Source organism: Eretmochelys imbricata, chromosome 9, assembly GCF_965152235.1.
Source record: "Eretmochelys imbricata isolate rEreImb1 chromosome 9, rEreImb1.hap1, whole genome shotgun sequence".
NCBI lineage: Eukaryota > Metazoa > Chordata > Testudines > Cheloniidae > Eretmochelys > Eretmochelys imbricata.
In genome coordinates, this window is record NC_135580.1 from 26,962,221 (window position 1) to 26,984,569 (window position 22,349).

Here is a 22,349-nt window from a genome sequence, read left to right on the forward strand (position 1 = left end):
CTCCTCCCCATGCTGTGCTGCCCAGTGCAGTAGTCTGGGAGCTGACCTTGTTTGTGAAGACAGAGGCAAAAAAAGCATTCAGTACATTAGCTTTTTCCACATCCTCTGTCACTAGGCTGCCTCCCTTCTTGTTACTCTTAACATCTCTTGCTAGCTGCAACTCCAAGTGTGATTTGGCCTTCCTGATTTCACTCCTGCATGCCCGAGCAATATTTTTATACTCTTCCTGGTCATTTGTCCAATCTTCCACTTCTTGTAAGCTTCTTTTTTGAGTTTAAGATCAGCAAGGATTTCACTGTTAAGCCAAGCTGGTCGCCTGCCATATTTACTATTTTTTCTACACATTGAGATGGTTTGTCCCTGTAACCTCAATAAGGATTCTTTAAAATACAGCCAGCTCTCCTGGACTCCTTTCCCCCTCATGTTATTCTCCCAGGGGATCCTGCCCATCAGTTCCCTGAGGGAGTCAAAGTCTGCTTTTCTGAAGTCCAGGGTCCATATTCTGCTGCTCTCATTTCTTCCTTGTGTCAGGATCCTGAACTCGACCATCTCATGGTCACTGCCTCCCAGGTTCCCATCCACTTTTGCTTCCCCAGCTAATTCTTCCCGGTTTGTGAGCAGCAGGTCAAGAAGAGCTCTGCCCCTAGTTGGTTCCTCCAGCACTTGCACCAGGAAATTGTCCCCTACACTTTCCAAAAACTTCCTGGATTGTCTGTACACAGCTGTATTGCTCTCCCAGCAGATATCAGGGTGATTGAAGTTTCCCATGAGAACCAGGGCCTGAGATCTAGTAACTTCCGTGAGTTGCCGGAAGAAAGCCCGTCCACCTCATCCCCCTGGCCCAGTGGTCTATAGCAGACTCCCACCACAACATCACCCTTGTTGCTCACACTTCTAAACTTAATCCAGAGACTCTCAGGTTTTTCTGCAGTTTCATACCGGAGCTTCGAGCAGTCATACTGCTCTCTTACATACAGTGCAACTCCCCCACCTTTTCTGCCCTGCCTGTCCTTCCTGAACAGTTTATATCCATCCATGACAGTACTCCAGTCATGTGAGTTATCCCACCAAGTCTCTGTTATTCCAATCACATCATAATTCCTTGACTGTGCCAGGACTTCCAGTTCTCCCTGCTTGTTTCCCAGGCTTCTTGCTTTTGTGTATAAATGCAAACTGAGGGCTGCCGTGAACCTCTGAGGCGAGCAAATCCGCCAATAAGCGCAGGACCCACCAAGGCAGAGGAGGAACTTTGTCACACTATATAAAAAAATATGTAATGATAATATCTAATGGGGTATTTATTTTGCATGAAACAAACTGAGACATTCAAATGGCATGTTAGAGAAGACAATGTGAGGTGTAAATCTTTGAGCTGAATCACTGAAAGTTTTATAAGCCCTGATCAACCATATGTTTGGTATGTCATGCAGACTAGAATCATTTCATAGGCAGGACTCCCTCACCTTGCCACTGAAGTTCAGGGACTGTAGTATTGCAGAAGTGTGTACAGCTGTTTTGACTTCTTTCATTGTTATTTCCTTTTAGGGTTTGACCAAGCACAACACCTAGCATAACGTGTCCTGGTCCATAATTAGGGGTCCTAGCGCTACAGTAATACAAACAACAACAAATGGGTCAAATGACTTTATATTGGTGCAGGGTGAGCTACTAAACATGGACAAAACCATCAAGGAGTGTGATGAGACTTTACATAAAGATTCTGTTCAAAGTTCAAAAGTGGGTGAGGGAAAGAGGATGGAGTCATGCAAATTTGGCCAAAAGATCACACTGCAAATGGGCCCACAGAAAGTAACTTGTATGAGAGATTTACTGACTGCAGCTAAACGAGCAGGTTTTCAGCATATGGTTCAACATATCTTACAAAAACTGCTACGACATGAGATTTTTGCACAAAGACACTGGAATTTGCAAGTTGCAAGAAGCCATAAAGGAGACACCCTGTTTTCTCACTGGATGTTGAGAAAGGACACATCAGATTCTGGCTGGACATTTCAAATCTTTATCAGAACCATGGGTCAGTTTCTGATTAGTCCACATCAGCTTTGCCAAAAAGAGGACCCAGCAGAAAAATGTACAAAATTCTGTGTTGTTCAATACATCGTGCCCTGAAGCCCAAACATCTGGATGAGAGAGATTGAATAGATCTGTTATTGCCTGGCCAGTGAGACTGACCCTTCTGTTAACAACTAGTCTTGTTATTGTCTAGAAATTATGCTATATCAAAAGTAACGGAGCACTGAAGCTGGGGAAACTCATTACACTAATTAAATCTAGTACTATTTAGCAGAGAAAGTTGTGCTTCCCTGCAGCAAGAGTTACTGCAAGAAACCTTGAGTCTTTCTGTGGGATTTTTGAGGCTGATTTTGGTCAAAAGAACTAACAGCTTCAAAGAGGGAAGGAGCTTTCAATTGGCTTGCGAGCTAGATATTTATCACAATTTGAATCTTTGGGGTAAAGTGGTATAAGAGCTGGCAGTATGGGACACATTCTAGAGAATTTTGATGCTTTTCTGTTTTATTACCTGCATATTTTGTTTTTGTTTAATGTGTGATAGTCGTGCACATGCACAAGTGACAATGCTTGGCTGCGAGTATCTCCTTCGCAAGGTAATTTTGAACTGAATTAACATTCTTTGATAATTAAGTAGCTTGTTTAAAGTTCTAGATTCGACTGTAGAACTGTTTGGTTGAACTGACATGAGCCATGCCATCATTCCATTGATAGATAAACCTGATAGGAATTAAGAAAGGATCCACAGTTCCATGTTAGTACCAACAAATCACCTGCTCAGACTGGTACTGAAGTCACATGGAAGCTTGCCTTTGTAAGAAGATTGTGATAAGGTGCTGAATGAATTAAACTGATTTATTATCACTAAAAGACATAACATCCCATGTTGAGTTCAGGTTTTGACACTAAACTGTTATCTAACCATTCTTATTTGGCTGTAGGTAATTTCTTGTTTGCTTTAAAAGCTATTTTGTCTAATCAAATAAAAATAATAATGATCCTGCCTGGATCATTACTTAAGCTAAAGATCCAAAGAACAATGGGGAACCTAGTAGAGGTAACTGGTTAATTAAAATTATTTAACCACTGTGTGTTTTCTCTCACACTCCCTGTACTTCCTATTTCTGTTCCCCAGACTACCCATTTAACACCATATTATTTAACATTTATATTTCAGTCATATCCCAACGTCCCATCAGCACTAGGGCCATATAGTGCTAGGTGCTGTACAAACATATAGTGGAAAATAGTCCCTGTCCCAAAAAACTGTAAACAGACAGTAATGGACAAATTCCTGGTCCACCAGACAACCTGCTCTGCCACAACTAAAGCTAGGTGCTTAAGTTCATGCACCCAAGTTTGAAAATCTGCCATAAATTCAAGAAGGCACATTGAGCTTTAGCATCTATAGGATTTTTTCTTTTAAAAAAAGCATCAAGCATTATCTGCTAAATCCTTTACACTGCATTTACCTTTAAACCTGGTAGGTTTATTTAAATTGGTTCTGCATTAGACGCTTAAGCAATCTCCTGTTTCTGAACATTTGTTTAATACTTTAATGAATTTACAACCAAACATAATTACTAACTTCCATTTAATTTCTAGAAATAATCGTGTAACTCAACATAAGCCCTGAAAGAGGTGTTAAATTACTACAAGCCAGTTTTACTCAAGGTGATTAGGTGCTTTTGAAAATTTAACGAGGCGGGTGAACACCTAACTCTAGGAGTTAGATGCTTTTGAAAATCCCCCTAGGTGCATATATGCATCTTTCGGTGTCTAAAGGCCTTTACAAATCAGGCCCTGCATCTAAATGCACATATAGTGAAACTGTCCAAGGAATGCTAAAACACATTCTGTGGAAAGCATCAAAACGGTTGACAGTGGGAAACCTACAACAAAACCGTGCACAGTGATTTGAAGATATGCCTTACAAAGCCAAAGGCATGTGAATGGGAACATAAAGATATATTTGATTAAGCAGAATGGTAGAACTATGTACACAAAGTTCATTTATTAGTGTTTGAATAATGGTGACACCATAGCAGAATTTTCGGAAGCATTATCAATCCATCGCTAACTTCATGGGAGAAATGTTCAGTCTGAAAATTTAAAGCTGACTTCTCTCTGATGCTCCAAATGTGAAAGAAACATTCTCCTGGCAGGCATGTCATGTTAATGGGAAGAACTTGTATGTCACAATGGAAAAATATCTCCCCCAGCTCTAAACATCAAGCAGCACTTTTAGCTTAAAATGTACCTGCTTCCGTTCTCACCTCTGACACTTGTCCATTTAGTGGAGGTGGTGAGAGGGAAGTGGAGATGAGCATTCACAGACCAATAGATTTGGAATGCCAGAAGGGACCATTATCATCATCTAGGCTGATCTCCTGCACAACGCAGGCCAGAGAACCTTACCCAGTAAGTTCTGCATCAGGCCCATAACTTCTGAGCTATAGCATATCATTTTAGTCAGATAGCCAGTAGTGATTTAAAGACTTTGTGACAGTCCCTAGGTAAGTTGTTCCAATGGTTAAGAATTTTTCAAAATACTGCCGTATCACTAGTCTGAATTTCTCTAGCTTCAGCTTCCAACCAGAGACCTCGAGGTGCCGACTTCTGTTGTTTTTTTTCAGCTTGTCAAATACTTTATTACAGTAACAATAATGTTGAGCACTTCTATAGCATTTTCCATCAAAGAACGTAGCAGATGAATCACTGCAGCACCAGCTCAGGATAGGCAAGTACCATACTAAACTGAGGAAGGAGTGAGCATGAAAGTCAATCTGGAATGTAGTAATATCCAAGCTCCCCAAAACACAAAACAACTCAAGATCTGAAAATCTGTTTCAGAAATAAAGATCTAAATACTTCATATCCAAACTACCCAAACAATAAGAGGTAACTGAGAATAAGAGAATGTATCTGTGACTGCTGTTGCAAGTGGTTGTGGGTATATGCAGAATAATTTATATTTTCTATCTTGTGTATTTCTACGTAAGTTGAATGTATATTAGGGCTGTCAAGTGATTAAAAAAACTAATTGCAGCACTGTTAAACAATAATAGAATACCATTTATTTAAATATTTTTGGCAGTTTTCTACATTTTCAAATATATTGATTTCAATTACTACACAGAATACAAAGTGTGCAGTCCTCACTTTATATTTATTTTTGATTACAAGTGTTTGCCCTGTAAACAACAAAAGAAATAGTATATTTCAATTCACCTAATACAAGTACTGTAGTGCAATCTCTGTATCATGAAAGTTGAATTTACAAATGTAGAATTATGTACAAAAAATAACTGCATTCAAAAATAAAACGTAAAACTTCAGAACCTACAACTCAGTCCTATTTCAGCCAATCACTCAGACAAACAAGTTTGGTTACAATTTGCAGGAGATAATGCTGCCCACTTCTTGCTTACAGTGTCACCTGAAAGTGAGAACAGGCATTCACATGGCACTGTTGTAGTCGGCATTGCAAGATATTTACATGCCAGATGTGCTAAAGATTCATATGTCCCTTCATGTTTCAACCACCATTCCAGAGGACATGCGTCCAGGCTGATGATGGGTTCTGCTAGATAATGATCCAAAGCAGAGCGGACCGATACATGTTCATTATCATCTGAGTCAGATGCCACCAGCAAAAGGTTGATTTTCTTTTTTGGTGGTTCGGGTTCTGTAGTTTCTGCATCAAAGTGTTGCTCTTTTAAGAAACCTGAAAGCATTCTCCACACCTCATCCCTCTCAAATTTTGGAAGGCACTTCAGATTCTTAAACCTTGGGTCGAGTGCTGTATTTATCCGTAGAAATCTCACATTGGTACCTCCTCTGTGTTTTGTCAAATCTGCAGTGAAAGTGTTCTTAAAACCAACAATATGCTGGGTTATCATCCGAGACTGCTATAACATGAAATATATGGCAGAATGCGGGTAAAACACAGAGCAGAAGACATACAATACTCACCCAAGGAGTTCAGTCACAAATTTAATTAACACATTATTTTTTTAATGAGCGTCATCAGCATGGAAGCATGTCCTCTGGAATGGTGGCCAAAGCATGAAGAGGCATACGAATGTTTAACATATCTGGCACATAAATACCTTGCAATGCTGCCTATAAAAGTGCCATTTGAATGCCTGTCTCACTTTCTGGGGACACTGTAAATGAGAAGCAGGCAGCAGTATCTCCCTTAAATATAAACAAACTTGTTTGTCTTAGCAATTGGCTGAACAAGAAGTAGGACTGAGTGGACTTGGAGGCGTTAAAGTTTTACATTGTTTTGTTTTTGAGTGCAGTTATGTAACAAAAAAAATCTACATTTGTAAGTTACACTTTCACAATAAAGAGATTGCACTACAGTACTTTTATGAGGTGAACTGAAAAATACTATTTCTTTTGCTTATCATTTTTACAGTGCAAATATATGTGTAATAAAAATAATAATATAAAGTGAGCACTGTACACTTTGTATTCTGTGTTGTAATAGAAATCAATATATTTGAAAATGTAGAAAAAAATCCAAAAATATTGAATAAATGTCAACTGGTGTTCTATTGTTTAACAGTGCAATTAATCGTGATTAATTTTTTTAATTGCAGTTAATATATTGAGTTAATTGTGTGAGTTAACTCTGATTAATCGACAGCCCTGATGTATATATACACAGAATCTTACCCACCCACCCCTACATTGTATAGTCATACAAATTACACAGTTTATATGAATACTCCACCCTTTTATTACTCTCCCTAAAACTAAATACAGTTGGCCAAATTGATCACTGGTGTAACTCTATTAATGTACTAAAAATCTGGCCTATCATATGTTCTTGAGAATTTTTCTTAGGTTCAGGGCTGGGAACTTTCTGTTCCTTGTTGATGTTTTTTTAAATCCCAAGAAGTGTTCAACCTTTTTACTGAATTTTAATTGTCAATCCACTTCCTCAGGTTTCAAGAGACATCAGTTTAAAATGTCACTTCTATCCCTACTACTATTATAACACCAGAGATTTCTATAACTGGCAGATAAGAAAAAATTTCCTCCATTTTTGCAGTTTGTTTACTTTGTCCATTTGACAGCACTTTCTGTATAGTTACTTTCGCAATTTGCCATGAATAGTAAATTGATTTTCCTCTTTTGGTGTGGGTTTTTCCACACAGCAACAGGGAAGAGAAAAATATTTTTAAAAACAGGGAACTCTGATTATAAAACACCTAAAATTGCCATGTGCACTGCCCAAAAGAGTTTTTAATTGTTCTGGTTCTTTCTCACTGAAAAGACTTCAAGTTCAAGGTGTCCCTTTAAGATGAAATCCACGTAGCTGAATAAGCAGTCAACTTACCAAAAGACTGATGAGAACTCAGCATAAAGGACATTCTAATGTCCAGCGTGGGGGGAAGGGGGGGGGGAATCCAGAGTCCTGAAGGCAAGAAAAATGTTTGACAAAGTGTAGACTCAGGCAACAAAGAAACTCCTCTTTATTGAAACATTTTACAACACTTTATACTGCTTACACACATTGACTTAACCCTTGTATACAATTACTTCATTACACAGAGAGAAAACACTCGCAGAGCCCTGTGTAGCCATACACCACACCCCATCTTTCCAGTGTGTTCCCAGAGATCAGACCCCAGCTCTGTTATGAAATAGCTTAGAACTGGAAGACTATTCTTGGTATTAACATATAAATGAGCAAACTAAGGTCCATCATCTTGTAATCAGCACCACACAGTTGGAACCCTGTGACCAAAGAGAGCCCCACTGAAATCAGTGGGACTCTGGACAGACATGTGCCTGCTAGTTTGGATCCACTCACAAGATGGAAGTGTAAACCTGCCCCTTTACTTCAGAATTCTTGTATCCATTGCAGCATCCTTTCCAGACTCAAAAGTAGTGGAGAGTGGAACTCAATGGTATTGGTTTTAAAACTCAACAGCATGCCATATCAACGTGTCCAGGTGAAAGTGAAGCTGACTATATATTGCATCCACACTCAGGAATAGACTTCAGTGTATCAATGCTAATTTACATGGTCTGAGGATCTGGCCCTTGAAATCTGAAACCAGGGAAATCTTTGCGGGTGGGCTTGGAAAGCACAGGCAACACTCCCCATGATATTTGTAAGGAAGAGAGAAAACACTTCAGTTTGCAGTTTCACAGCTTCATTTGCCCTTTTATCTTGGTATTTGATGCAATTTGTGTTTGTTTTTTTTAAATCAAAACAAGAGATTGGAAGACTCAAAAGACATGCAGCCTTTCAAATTAGATCACCTCTTCACATTCAGACCCCATAATTAAATCATTCCCATCTGGTCACATGGCAGTTCAGCAGCACATGCTAAGTGATCTTGGTGGGGATTTTTGGTATTAACCCTAAAGGAAAAACAGAAATACATAAAAAAAGACTTTTCTATGGATTGCCTCTTTATTCAGAATGACTGGAATACGACATTCCTTCCAGTACAAAGCATCCAATCCTGCTGTTGGTCATCTCTAGAGAACCAAAACACAACAGTGCTAAAGGCTGCTTTTGACACCAAGCACAGAGTATTATTCATCAGAGCAAGTGATTATTTTTGAGTTCATAGTAGACAGGAGACCTAATCTCAAAAACCACCATCACAAGTGGAACCCTTGCTGAGAGTCTGATCAATAAAGCCAAGGATTGAGTACAATAACTTACCATCTGGCTTCTAGTGTTTCCCATCCAGAACAGGTTTAAGACACTTTGGGCCAGTTTCAGATCTAATTTATACTGGTATAAATCCAGAGAAACTATCAGAGTCAAAGGAGTTCCTCCAGCTTTGCACTGTGTTTGTGAGATCATAATCTGGCCAACTGATGTGAGGAAATTTGCACTATTGGTGCCAGCACTGAACCAATTCTATGGGGAAAAGACTTCAGTCCCAAGTGCAGTTAATGCAACATCCTTCAGAAGTACCAATTCCACTTTAAAAATGAAAAGAAGACACTGCTGTAGTTGTAACAAATGCATCTTCTCTCCGATTTATAGGGGCTCGACCCTGTTAAAGTCCAGGAGAGTTCAATGGAAGTAGGATCATGCACTGGATGCACACAACTCCCACAGAGATTAATAGGAGTTACGCATGTGCATGAATTTCTTGCAGACTAGACCCAGTAATGCTGTCAAACACTGTACTTGTCAAAAAAATGAGAACGTATTACCAGAGCTTGTTCAGACAATGCTGCCAACTCTACAGCTGCAGGGTGTTCTTGGTGTCCTGCTCAGACAGGTTCAAGTACTAGTGTGATGTTTGATAGCTGTGTTATAGCAATGCACACTGTGTTGTATGCGCCATTTCACTGTGACAAAACTCTGTCATAATAATAACTTGAGTCCATTTTAAAGAGCTCTCCCTTTTATCATTTCCTGGGCTGGGGTATATTGCAGGCTTCTCCTCTTCTGGTTTAACATTAAACCTTTACCAACAACTCCCTCAATTCCCCTCAAAACCACATACACATCTGTATTAGACACATTACTTATGGCCTATCATCACATATTCTACAAGTTTGGGATAGGTTAGAGGTGAATGATGTTACTCAAGAAGTTTTGCCCATCCAATCCAACGAATTTGCAAGCAGATCATGATTTGCTTCAGCTGGGCCTGCATATTGCAACATATGTGTAACTATGCACTAATATCTAGAATTATATATATTTCCTTTGTCCCTGCTGAGGTCTCATGAGTTATAAACTTTTAAAACAATCCTGTTTCTCACTCTATTTTTCCTAGCACATCTGACAAAAGTGACTAGACAAGTAATAATTAGGCTATGTATTGTATGTCAGAAATGGTATAGAAATCAATTAGTGTGTGTGAGAAATTGTTTCCACTTGAAAAAGCCATGGTATGTTTTTCTGTTACAACATTATAAACATCTCTACATTTTAAGTACTGTTCAAACTAACTGTTTAATCCACAGTGCTCCTGAGAGGCTGATAGGATGCCTATTGTACAGATGGGGGAACTGAAGCATAGAGAGATTAACCCATGATTTGCCCAAGGCTACCTAGTGAGTCAGCAGCAGAACCAGGATTAAAACTCAGGCTCTCCAGACTCTCAGAACTCTAGACCATGCTGCTTTTTTCATTTTATTACACAGTATTCATTCACACTCAGGGTCCATGCAGAGTTGTTGAAATCATCCATGTCACATTGTGTAATCATCAACTTTACAAAGAGCTCTGTGCAGAGTTTTAGGGCACACCTATAGAACATTCTACTGGAAAGAATTTCTTTTTAAATATTGAGTGAATACATTACTTATAAAAGCAAAGAGCCAAACATACTTGCAAACACTATTCGAACTTCACCATAAAGCTTAGTTAATGCCCATCTGCCCTGACTTTCACTATCTGACATTCCACTCTTGAGCATCTTGAACTGAGACAATCAAGCATGTCAGTATCTCGCCCTGGAAACAAACTCATACCATAATGTGTTTCTGCCCACAAACTTTGTTTCACACACTCACACCCTGGACACAACTGTTTCCCTGTGATATTAGTAATCTTACCCAAATGGGTGAGGACCAACTCCCTCAGACACAGAATCACATCCTATGCATCTTACTTCACTTAATAGACAATACAGTATGTCCAGTCTGTGTTTTAAAGGAGATAATTAGACTCTTAGTCTTAGCTTTTCACAATGGGCCCTGTTAAGTAGCCTCTCACTTCTTTCTTTACTTGGACACAAAGAATACTTTCAATAGTATGTCTGGGGACTGGATGTTAATTTTCCCCGCTCTTTCTTAGCCCTCACCAATCAGACCGCAAACTCACCTGGCACATGACAAACAAACGTAGGGTGATCAGACGTCCCAATATTTGGGGCTTTGTCTTATATAGGCAACTATAGCCCAGCCCATCCCCTGGGGGGGGAAAGTGTCCCAATTTTTCACACTTGCTATCTGGTCACCCCAAACAAAACCCATAATGAAATTATACTATAGCAACTACTTTAAAATTTGCAGTTTTGCAGCCATCCTAGTCAGTCCCTCCAGCATGGGGGATAACTTGAAATCTGCTCACACTGGATTTTTTACTGCAGGGGGTGAGGGGTGTCTCTCTCTCTAATGGAGGTTTTCAGGCTTGCAAAGTCCATAAGGCAAACAAGAGTTATCCTGCACACAGACGAGATTTGGAACCGATCCAACAATCTAGTGCAGGATGCATGAGATACAGAGACCAAAACAAAAGCCCATCAAAGAGCAGAGCCCAGTTTATTTATAAATTAACTAAATGATTGTTTTCCCCCTCCTAGATCCCACAACTCACTTCCCAACTAACACGAATAGGAGACCGCCCACCACCCCAAAACCCTATTCTCCCATGCCAAAGTGCTCAAAATTGGACAATGATTTGGGGTGAACAAATCCAGACACGCAGGGCTTACTTTTCAGAGAGAAGCACCCTCAACTCCAAGGGAAGTCAGTGAAAGAGGTGGATGCGCGGCACTTCTGCAAATCATACTCAAGCATCTCAAGCTGGGCACCAAAGAGTTGAGACAACGAGCCCTCCCCGAAATAAGAGCACTCCTGAAACATGAGCCCTGGCGTTTACAGCCTCAGCCGAGCAACCTTTCAGTTTCACCTTTCAAGCTAAGTTCGTAACCTCCCCCGCTCCATGTTTACCATAGACAGAGCAATACCTCCCCCCTCCAACAACCACCACCTTCATAGCTAGCTCCGACAAAAGTGCATAACAAAAGATCAACATTGCTGCAGCCTCTGCTGATTAGCAAATGCAGGCTGCGTTTTAGGCAAGGGGGAGCTTGAGTATATCAGAAGTTTAAGATGTGTGTTTCTTAAACCGTTCCGCGCACAATACTTCTCCAGGGTTGACTAGCCAGAGCTGGAAACTACAGCCTTGTTTATTCACACAGGAAGAAAAAGCCCTGTTAAGTATACGTGGTGTACATGGCAAGGGTTAGTGATGACTGCATAGCATATGACTAAAATGAAGCCCCAAATGTAATAAACAGAGACAAACGCATAGGTGTACATATTTAAATGTGCCCTGTGTAGCCATTAGAGCCACACTGCTCTACCAATCATTTCTAGAAGGCTGTACACAGTTCTGTGCTGCTGAGTCAGCCACCTCTCCCGTTATCGCAGAAGATTACAATTAGACCTTGCATCAGTACCCAGGGAAAGTGATTAGAAAGTCTAAGAGCTTTATATGTGATTGATTACATTAGCACTTCTATAATTAGCTGGTGTTTATTCATAACCTCACCCCTGCGCGCGTGGACTATCTAAATCCCCAATGATGTACCATAATTAAATGCACCTCTCGCTTTCCTTCCTCCGAAGTCTGACACAATATTTCTAGTTAGGCTCAAGAGGGAAGAAAAAACAAACAGCAATAATTTAGCTATACAGGATTGTAGAGTAAATTGCAAATCAACTACAAGTTTGAACTGCCTCATCTGCATTCAAATTAATATATTTCTGTTATTGTATATACTTATGATCGTAGATTTGATTTTTCTGTAATAGTTTATTTAGTGTCAGGGTTAAAGTTCCTTGCTTGGTTTCAGGTATTCTTAGATATAATTTTGGATATTACTTAACCAGACACTGATATTATTCTTTGATCTGTATTTTTCTTTTCTCCACATTAATACATTACTTGAACTCAATTTCATACATAAGCACCTGGAGTAAATAAAATTCTAAACTTACCACATGTGCTACACTTCTAAAGCCAGCATTTATGAGCATCAGTTTCCAGCGCTCCTCAATAGTCTCTGGAACTGGTGTGTAAACATAATATGCTACCAGAACAGACGCCAAAAGAAGGCACAGGGATTTAGTTCCCATGTTCTACTATCCACTTCTTTCAAGACTGATCAGAGTACACGTTCTCACTGACTCTTAACAGTTGCAAATCAGCACACGCTGATAGGGCAAAGTTAATCTGTCGTTATTTTTGGATCACGCCCAGTAGGTGAATTCTCATCCGATCACCCTGAACAGAGGTCGTTCTGCTACACAGAGGGGAAACGTGTGTTTAAGCGGAAAGCATTCAGCTCCAATATTTAAATGTAAGGATTAAACATCAAAGTAAATACATGGATATCACGCAGGGGCTTTTCTAACAAGAACCACAGCTCTGAAAGAATGGAGAGGAAAATGCAGTTACAAAAATAAGTACGGAGTGCAGCATATGAATTAAGAGCTGCAGCAAAAAAGCCCCTGGAAGGTCCACCTGTCTGATAAGTTTGTTCTTCATCACTATGCAGGGAACTTGAAATAAATGCAAACGCTTGTCCCACTTGTAGAGCTATAGAATTTACTGGTTTCAGAGTGGTAGCGTGTTAGTCTGTATCAGCAGAAAGAACAAGGAGTACTTGTGGCACCTTAGAGACTAACAAATTTATTTGGGCATAAGCTTTCCTGGGCTAAAACCCACTTCATCAGATGCATGCAGTGGAAAATACAGTAGGAAGATATATGTACACAGAGAAAATGAAAAAATGGGGGTTGCCATAGCAACTCTCAACAAGACCAATCCATTAAGGTGGGCTATTATCAGCAGGAGGGGGAAAAAAAACTTTTGTAGTGATGATCAGGATGGCCCATTTCCAACAAGAAAAGGAGTACTTGTGGCACCTTAGAGACTAACCAATTTATTTGAGCATGAGCTTTCGTGAGCTACAGCTCACTTCATCGGATGCATTGAGCTGTAGCTCACGAAAGCTCACGCTCAAATAAATTGGTTAGTCTCTAAGGTGCCACAAGTACTCCTTTTCTTTTTGCGAATACAGACTAACACGGCTGTTACTCTGAAACCATTTCCAACAGTTGACAAGAATGTGTGAGTAACAGTAGGGGAAAAATTAGCATGGGGAAATAGTATTTAGTTAGTGTAAGGACTCATCCACTCTCAGTCTTTATTCAAGCCTAATTTAATGGTGTCCAGTTTGCAGATTAATTCCAGTTCTGCTATTTCTTGTTTGAGTCTGTTTTTGAAGTTTTTTTGTTGAATAATTGCAACTTTTAAGTCTGTAATTAAGTGTCCAGGGAGGTTGATGTGTTCTCCAACTGGTTTTTGAATGTTATAATTCTTGACATCTGATTTGTGTCCATTTATTCTTTTTGTAGAGACTGTCTGGTTTGACCAATGTACATGGCAGAGGGGCATGCCTCCCTGGACACTCAACTACAGACCTAAAAGTCACAATTATTCAACAAAAAATCTTCAAAAACAGACTCCAATAAGAAACAGCAGAACTGGAATTAATCTGTAAACGGGACACCATTAAATTAGGCTTGAATAAAGACTGGGAGTGGATGAGTCCTTACACAAACTAAAAACTATTTCCCCCCTACTGTTACTCACACCTTCTTGTTAACTGTTTGAAATGGGCCATCCTGATTATCACTACAAAAGTTTTTTTTTCTCCTGCTGATAATAGCCCACCTTAATCGATTGGTCTCATGAAGAGTTGGTATGGCAACCCCATTTTTTTCATGTTCTCTGTGTGTGTGTGTATATATATACGTATCTTCCAGCTGTATTTTCCACTGCATGCATCTGATGAAGTGGGCTTTAGCCCACAAAAGCTTATGCTCAAATAGAATTTACCATAACAGATCAAACCATGCATCCTTCTAGTCTAGTATTCCCTTTCTGACAGTGGTCAATACCTTAGACTTCAAGGAAGGTGATGCCCTCATCTCTCTCACCCCTCCCCCAACAACAACAACAACAACAACAACAAAGCAGCAAGCCAACTGTGCAGTAATTTACTTGGCAGAAATAAAATCCTTCCTGGCTCATGCAGACAATCAATTTAGTCCTTGACATGATTAGATTTAATTGCCTCGATTATTTTAGTTTGAAAGTTGCATGGCTACAGATATTACTTATAAAAATATTCAGCTACTTTAAATATCCATGATATTCAATTTAGTAGATTCTTGTTGCAATGAACACATGTGGACACTATTGGGAAATAGAGACTGGGAGTGGCTAAGTCATTATGCAAGGTAGCCTATTTCCTCTTGTTTTTTCCTCCCCCCCTCCCCCCCAGATGTTCTGGTTTAACTTGGATTTAAACTTGGAGAGTGGTCAGTTTGGATGAGCTATTACCAGCAGGAGAGTGAGTTTGTGTGTGTATGGGGGTGGGTTTTTGGAGGGGGGTGAGGGAGTGAGAGAACCTGGATTTGTGCAGGAAATGGCCCAACTTGATTATCATGCACATTGTGTAAAGAGTTGTCACTTTGGATGGGCTATCACCAGCAGGAGAGTGAATTTGTGTGGGGGGGTGGAGGGTGAGAAAACCTGGATTTGTGCTGGAAATGGCCTAACCTGATGATCACTTTAGAAAAGCTATTACCAGCAGGACAGTGGGGTGGGAGGAGGTATTGTTTCATATTCTCTGTGTATATATAAAGTCTGCTGCAGTTTCCATGGTATGCATCCGATGAAGTGAGCTGTAGCTCACGAAAGCTCATGCTCAAATAAATTGGTTAGTCTCTAAGGTGCCACAAGTACTCCTTTTCTTTTTGCGAATACAGACTAACACGGCTGTTACTCTGAAACCTACTGGGAAATATAAACTCTTGTCTGCTCAAGATCAAAACAGCTCTGAAATGAAAATGTGTGTTCCAAATGAAACCCCTTCCATGAAAATCACCTCTGTGCAGAGGAACAGCATGGGATTCTACATACCACTTAGCACTTTTGAAATCAGAGCTCAGATCTAAGTCAGGAGTGAGTATAGGATTGACAACCAGGTTTACTAGCAGGAAGCTAAAGAAGCTTGCAGGCCAGCTGCATCATCTCTCCACAGGGGAAGACAATCTATAGAGCTACAGTGATAGATCCACAACTGGATTCACCACTCAGCATCCTGCCATGGAATCATAGAAGATTAGGGTTGGAAGAGACCTCAGGAAGTCATCTAGTCCAACCCTTTCCTAATATCCAACCTAGACCTCCCCCAATGCAACTTGAAACCACTGGTCCTTGTTCTGTCATCTGCCACCACTGAGAACAGCCAAGCTCCATCCTTTTTGAAACACCACTTCTGGTAGTTGAAGGCTGCTATCAAATCCCCCCTCACTCTTCTCTTCTGCAGACTAAACAAGCCCAGGTCCCTTGCCTCGCCTCGTAAGTCATGTGCCCCAGCCCCCTGATCATTTTTGTTGCCCTCTGCTGGACTCTCCCCACTTTGCCCACATCCTTTCTGTGGTGGGGGGGCCAAAACTGGATGCAATACTCCAGATGTGGCCTCACCAGTGCCAAATAGAAGAGAATAATCACTTCCCTCGATCTGCTGGCAACGTTCCTACTAATGCAGCCCAATATGCCATTAGCCTTCTTGGCAAAAAGGGCACACTGCTGACTCATCCCCAGGTCCTTCTCTGCGGAACTGCTGCTTAGCCAGTTGTTGTGTAGGGGAAAATGTGTAGGGGTGGAAGAAGAGCAGAAGTTGTTCTTTACACAAATGGGATGTCGCTCTTAAGATAGCTCTAAACAGCTTTTACTTCTGTTCCAGTCCTGGGCAAAATAAAGTACAGAATGTCACACATTCGTTTTAAGTTAAATTAACTCTTAAATCTCAAAGCAGTGTGTGTTCAGGTCATATAGTTAGATTTTTTTTTTTTTATCTGAGCCAGTTGCATGAGACCGTGTACATTCTGTAACTATTAATTTGTAGTATCCTGGATATCTATATCTGTATAGTCCAAGGGTTGTGTTTGAATCTGTTGATAGATACCACCTCATTATCTGCAGCTAATTATATTGAGTACAGATAACTTTGTTTCAGTGGATGGATATTTATTTTTCCATTTCTTCACAGAACTATTTTGCCATGGTCAGTTCCCGAGTTAACCACATCCTACGTACCTACCATATTTCTGTTAAGATGGAATGATCAACTAAGGGGAATGCAGTTTTGTGACTCCCATGTGGGCCTCGGAATTAAAGCATCTCTCCCCAAATTTCTGGATCTCTTCACAACTACATAAACATAAGAAAGAAACATATTGCAAGAAGCCAGCTGACTCATTACCCGGCATTGTTTAACTCCCTCCTCATCCACCTCCATAAACCCAGAGTACAAGAAAGTGAAGTATAGCCTAGCTCAGGCAAAGGAAAAATACTGAGGCTGTGTAAGGGCAGAGGAGGCAGGCTAGAGGCAGGAGCCTGGTAGCTGACTGTGGACAGAAAGGCTGGTTGTAGGCAGCTAGGAAGGCCAAGAGCTGGGCAGAGACACACCTTGTTGCTATCAGGGGGCATCAGACTGCAGGCAGGCAGGACAGTATATAGAGATTACCAGACGACACAATTATCTTTATACCCCTCTACTGGAATGCCCCTAGAGGCTGGTTAGGAGCTGTTATTTTGGTCTTCATTGTATTGTAACAAAATCACTGCACTTAGGGCATTTGCAGATTTTACTTCAGGCAGTCCTAGTAAAGGAATCCTCTTATTTGAGGCATATGGATGTTTATGCATGGCTTTGTATGGCTGCATGCGTGAAGTTTAATGCAAATTATTTAATGAGATATTTGCATACTCACAAATATATTATTGTATTTTTTTTAAAACAGTGTTGAAACTTCTGGACACCATTTGGCACATACATTAGAGTTGTGAAATCATGATACATACAAGGTATCTATCACGAGAAAGAGGTGAAGCAATGCCAAAATAAACATATCTTAACACGTAGACTTATCCCATATACTCATCATTCACTGTGTTACTCTTGAATGTCTTTTGTACCTGCATTTCACTTGCTTATATCCTTCTAACATCTGCCTTCATCATTCCCGCCTTCACGTTGTACAGTTTCTCATTGTTTTATTCTTTCTATTTGTTCAGGAAGAGTAGAGAATTTAAGTTTGTTTGCATTAGAAAATAATAAAAGTTTGTGAGCCATTCAGTGTGACCTCTGTTGTACCTTCTGCATTTTTACAACATGCTTTCACTGATGCCACTCTGGAAGAGGAGGAAAGAAAATGCTGCACACTGGTATTTGGATTAAAAGTCAAGGTTGCAACTTTTATTGAGATAAAATTACTCAAGCTGCACTGTTGCCCAACATCCAGAATTCCCTTCTGTAGAAACTATTTACTCCACCACGTACCCTTGATTCTAAAGGCAGAAAACATCCAAGCTACAACTCCCAAACCAAATCAGTATGGTGAGGAACAGGTTTTCTCAAGGAATAGAGTTGTGCCTGATGGTGACATACTCCACCACTCCTCCATGCCTTTTATCCATTGACCTTGGGACTTCTGTTCCCAAATATGTTAAGAATTGTGGAAAAGGAATCCATGCCTTGTCATCCTCTGCTGTAAGGGCTTCCTGCCACAGGTACATCAGCAAACTGCTGGATCCTTACTTTCCAAATCCTGCCAGGTAACCCAAATGGGAAACAAACTTCTGGAAGAAAATATATTGGCGGGGCTGTCCAATGAATGACCATCATCCACCCTAAATTGTAGGTGATTGTACAACATGTAACTCACAACATAGATCTAAGGAGCTACGACTGTCATCTCACTTAGATTTATCTTCACTTCTCTATCATCATTGCAAGAATAAGTTGGGCAGCAGCAGGATTGCACCCGATACCTGGTGCTTTCAACAGTTAGAGGTTTCTCTTATGTTGAATCATCATATTAACTTGTGCTCCCCACTAACTTATCCCGCTCTGATGAATAATTAAACAGATGGCAGACCCAAACTTTCAAGGGGAAACAATGTTGTGAGCTAGTCCTACAGTATACCCCACAACAGCTTAACCAAATCTATGTAGCATCCAGTGCTTACTGGGATCTTTGGTCTTCATTTTCCCAATTGGGTCTCAAGTAAAGCTGATCCTTTGGTCACAGACCCAAACTCTGGAAGAGGAAATGGGAATATCCAAACCAACCTAGTAGCATGGGAAGGGTCCATATGAGCCAGTATCGGGATCTGCCTCTGTCCCCTGGATACCAACCCTCCTCTCAGGGGGCCCTGGAAAAGCAACCTTCTCCTTTTGAAGAAAGAAAAAAAGTTTATGGTGGGAGAGAAGATGGCAGCCGGCATCAATCCATGAGTTGCAACAAAGTTGGTCCCTGGGGAGGGGAGAATTCTTATTAACAAGGGGATGCTAACAGCACCTGGTTGTTTTCTCCAGAGCTATATAAATGTTCTTAATTTGGCCCTACTTATTCAGAGTTTTTTCAGTGCTATCCTGTAAGTTTTAGGATTTTATCTACTCCTACCTCTGATATCTCTCTCCTAATCAGAGTTTTCAAGCAGAGTTTTCAAATTGAGGGCCCAGTAACGATACCCTCATTATTAGAATCTGACCCCCAGTGAGTATTGTCCTACCTCATATTTTACCCTGGAATTCATTAGGCTATGGGGGGCATATCTCAGTGCTCATGTTGCAATTCCAGTCAGTACCTGACCCAAGCCGGGGAAGCTAATGATCCAACCATCGGACTATAGTGAGGCTGAGTGGCCTCCCTCCAAGCGGGAGAGCGAGGGTCCACTACACTCCCCTTGGTGGGTAGAGCCTATCCTTCCCCACCCCTCTCACCGGAAGTGCTGGGGCAGGGCCAGAACTATAAGAGGAAGGCCCTGCAGCCCAGTTGGGGTGGAATCGCTAGAGGAGAGAGACGCTCCTGACATACTCAGGAGGGGAACCTACACCCGGCTGTCTCGTAGCTGCAGAAGTGGGAGACCCCGACGAGGAGTGGCCTGGACTACTGGCCGCAGCGTACCCCAAGGAGCCCTGGAAGCGAGAGGTACCAAACCCTGGGGAGGCAGAAAGTGGCCCAGGGGCAGCCACGGAGCAACCGGCTGAGGAGCCAGGTATGGCCCAGTCAGCATGTTGTTGCTGGATCCCCGCCTACACAGGGGCAGCCAATCCTGCCTCTGCCAGGCCCCTGAGCTGGGACGCGGTGGAGTAGGGTGGGCCTGTGTCCCCCTGCCACCCCACGTCGGGGTGGCCAACCCCCTACACTGTGCAGGGAAGCTCCTGCTCTGAAGGAGCTTCCCTTACCAGCTCCTTATAAACTGTTGCTTTGCTGGCTGCCTGAGCCCCCCCCCCCCCCCCCAGGCTAAAGCCAGCCCCCGTAGCCAGTGTTTAATTGCTGGCAGCCTGAGCCTCCTCAAGCCCAGGCCCACACCAGCTCCATAGACTGTGATTGCCTTGCTGGTGGCCAGAGCCCCGCCCCAGCTGAAGCCAGCCCCCTGTAACCAGTGTTTAATTGCTGGCAGCTTGAGCCTCCCCAAGCCCAGGCTAAAGTCTGGCCATGAAGGTCTGGCGCCCAGCTCTATTGTGGGGCTGGGAACTAGAGGGCCTGGGGGGCCTTGCTCCACCTTGGGTGGAGACAAGGGCCCTAGACTGTTCAGACTGGCCAGACAAGCCCAAAGGCAACCTGAATGGGTGGCCTCCTTCCGAGTGGGAGAGCGAAGGTCCACTACATGGACCAAATACAGTGATGGAATCCTGGTCACGTACCACTAGAGGCACGTTGTATAGACACTAAGAAGAATATAAGGCTCTTTCCTGAAACATGCCAGCACTGTGCTTGGCGCAGCTCTAGAAGTGGGGTACAAAGATGGTACGCCAGCTCTGTGGACAGTTACACCTGCTACTTTGTGCCACTAGAGTAGAGGAGGATTGGGGCTATTATTTTGTGTCACAGATTGTACCGCTAGGGCACCCCCCTGGAAGTGAGGGGGAGTGCCTCTCTCATCACCAACATCCCTCTTAGGCTGTAAGTGACGCTGTAATGAGTGTTTGGAGTGCAGAATATAGCCTCCGAGCTGTAAGTCTCAGGGAGGCAGCTCTCGTCCTTCAAGGCATGACCACAAGTTAACATGGAAAAGAGGCATACAAAAGAATTCTGCAGCCGACAACAGTCTGGGCTAACTGTTCTTTGAGGCAACAGGTAAACAGTGTCTGTGAAGGGGGCTAGGTTCCTAATCCCCTGAGTGTGAGAGGCCGGGGATGAGCCTTCTGAGATCTAATGAAACAGTAAAGATAGTCCCTTCACCTCTGCAGAAGGTCAAGGCTCTTCAGGTGCTTTCCAAAGAAGCAACCCCATCTCTGTGGGGCTAAGGAGCTCTGTTCTCTACCTCCACTCCCTTCCGCGTGCCACCCTCCACAGGGGCTGGATCCTCCCTTTAAGGAGATGCCCTCTTAGGTGCAACAGGCCTTACAGGTGAATCTGACCGGTGAGGCTGATTGTGCCCAGATGAGTTCCTTAACCCATTCCAGACCAAGGTGGGAACCTGCCCCACCAATTTTACTATGCTCATGTGTATCCATCATCCTATTTGTTCAAGTTATTCTGAATTTTATTCTCCGCTTCCTTTGTATTAACAGCTCTCCTGCAGTGTTATGACATTGACTGCTTTCTTCATCTTACAGCACAGTCACTCTTACAGGTCACTAATGCATGAACTTAACAAAATTGTTTGTCACATTGACCCCAGCAGCACTCCATTAGTCATCGTGCTTACTCCATGCCAAATTGCTTTCCTTAAAAAATACCTTTCGCTCCTTAATATATTGTTTCTGCTCAGCTAGTTCCTCATTACATAAGTAGAGATCTTGCAGCTTGGTCTTTTATACATATAGTGGCGTACACCGGTCATGTATACATAAGACCTATTGAAATGTTGTTAATCTATACAGTACTATCTGAAATACTGTAGACCTTCCCAATATACCATGGATAAAAATTGTGGTATCTCAGGTATCACTATGAGTGAACTATCAGCCCAAGCATACTATATTCCCATCTTCTCTCATGAATCCCTTTAATTTCCTCTGAACAGTCTTCAATGACTAAACACACTAGTCCTTGTGTGTCCATATGTACCATTCCTAATAAAATCAAAACTAGCATGAAAATATCTAATTTCCTTAGCATCTCAAAATTATACTGTAGTCAGGTTTTTTTCCTCTGAAACCAGAGTTATACCATATATTTGAGTTAAGGCCAAATCTAAGCTGGATGTAACCAGGTCCAATTAAGTTAATGAGTGGAACCTGCTTACTGCAGGCCTGCTTTGGAATCTAGCTTTTAAAGGGGCCTTAAAATTTTCTGTCTTGAAGTAGTATTACAGTTTACAAACTGTATTTGGTGTTGAATACACAGAACGTCCAGAATTGTCAATAAAGTACGAACAAATGAGTTCAAATGAAATTTCAATTTGACAACAGAGCACAACAATACTCAGATTTACCTATCTGCTATGCTACACATCTAGAGACGACTTAATTTAAAAGCAGTCTTTGTTTTAT

General features: G+C 41.6%; 1 protein-coding gene across 1 annotated transcript in view; it reads right to left on the reverse strand.

The window, feature by feature from the left end:
- LOC144270147 (arylacetamide deacetylase-like) overlaps positions 1-12,897 on the reverse strand; it is a 33,333-nt gene extending 20,436 nt beyond the window's left edge. Inside the window, exon 1 of the mRNA XM_077826404.1 lies at positions 12,760-12,897. Within this exon, the coding sequence (XP_077682530.1) occupies positions 12,760-12,897 (138 nt within the window). The remainder of the gene's footprint in view (positions 1-12,759) is intronic.
- Between the last annotated feature and the right edge of the window lie 9,452 nt (positions 12,898-22,349).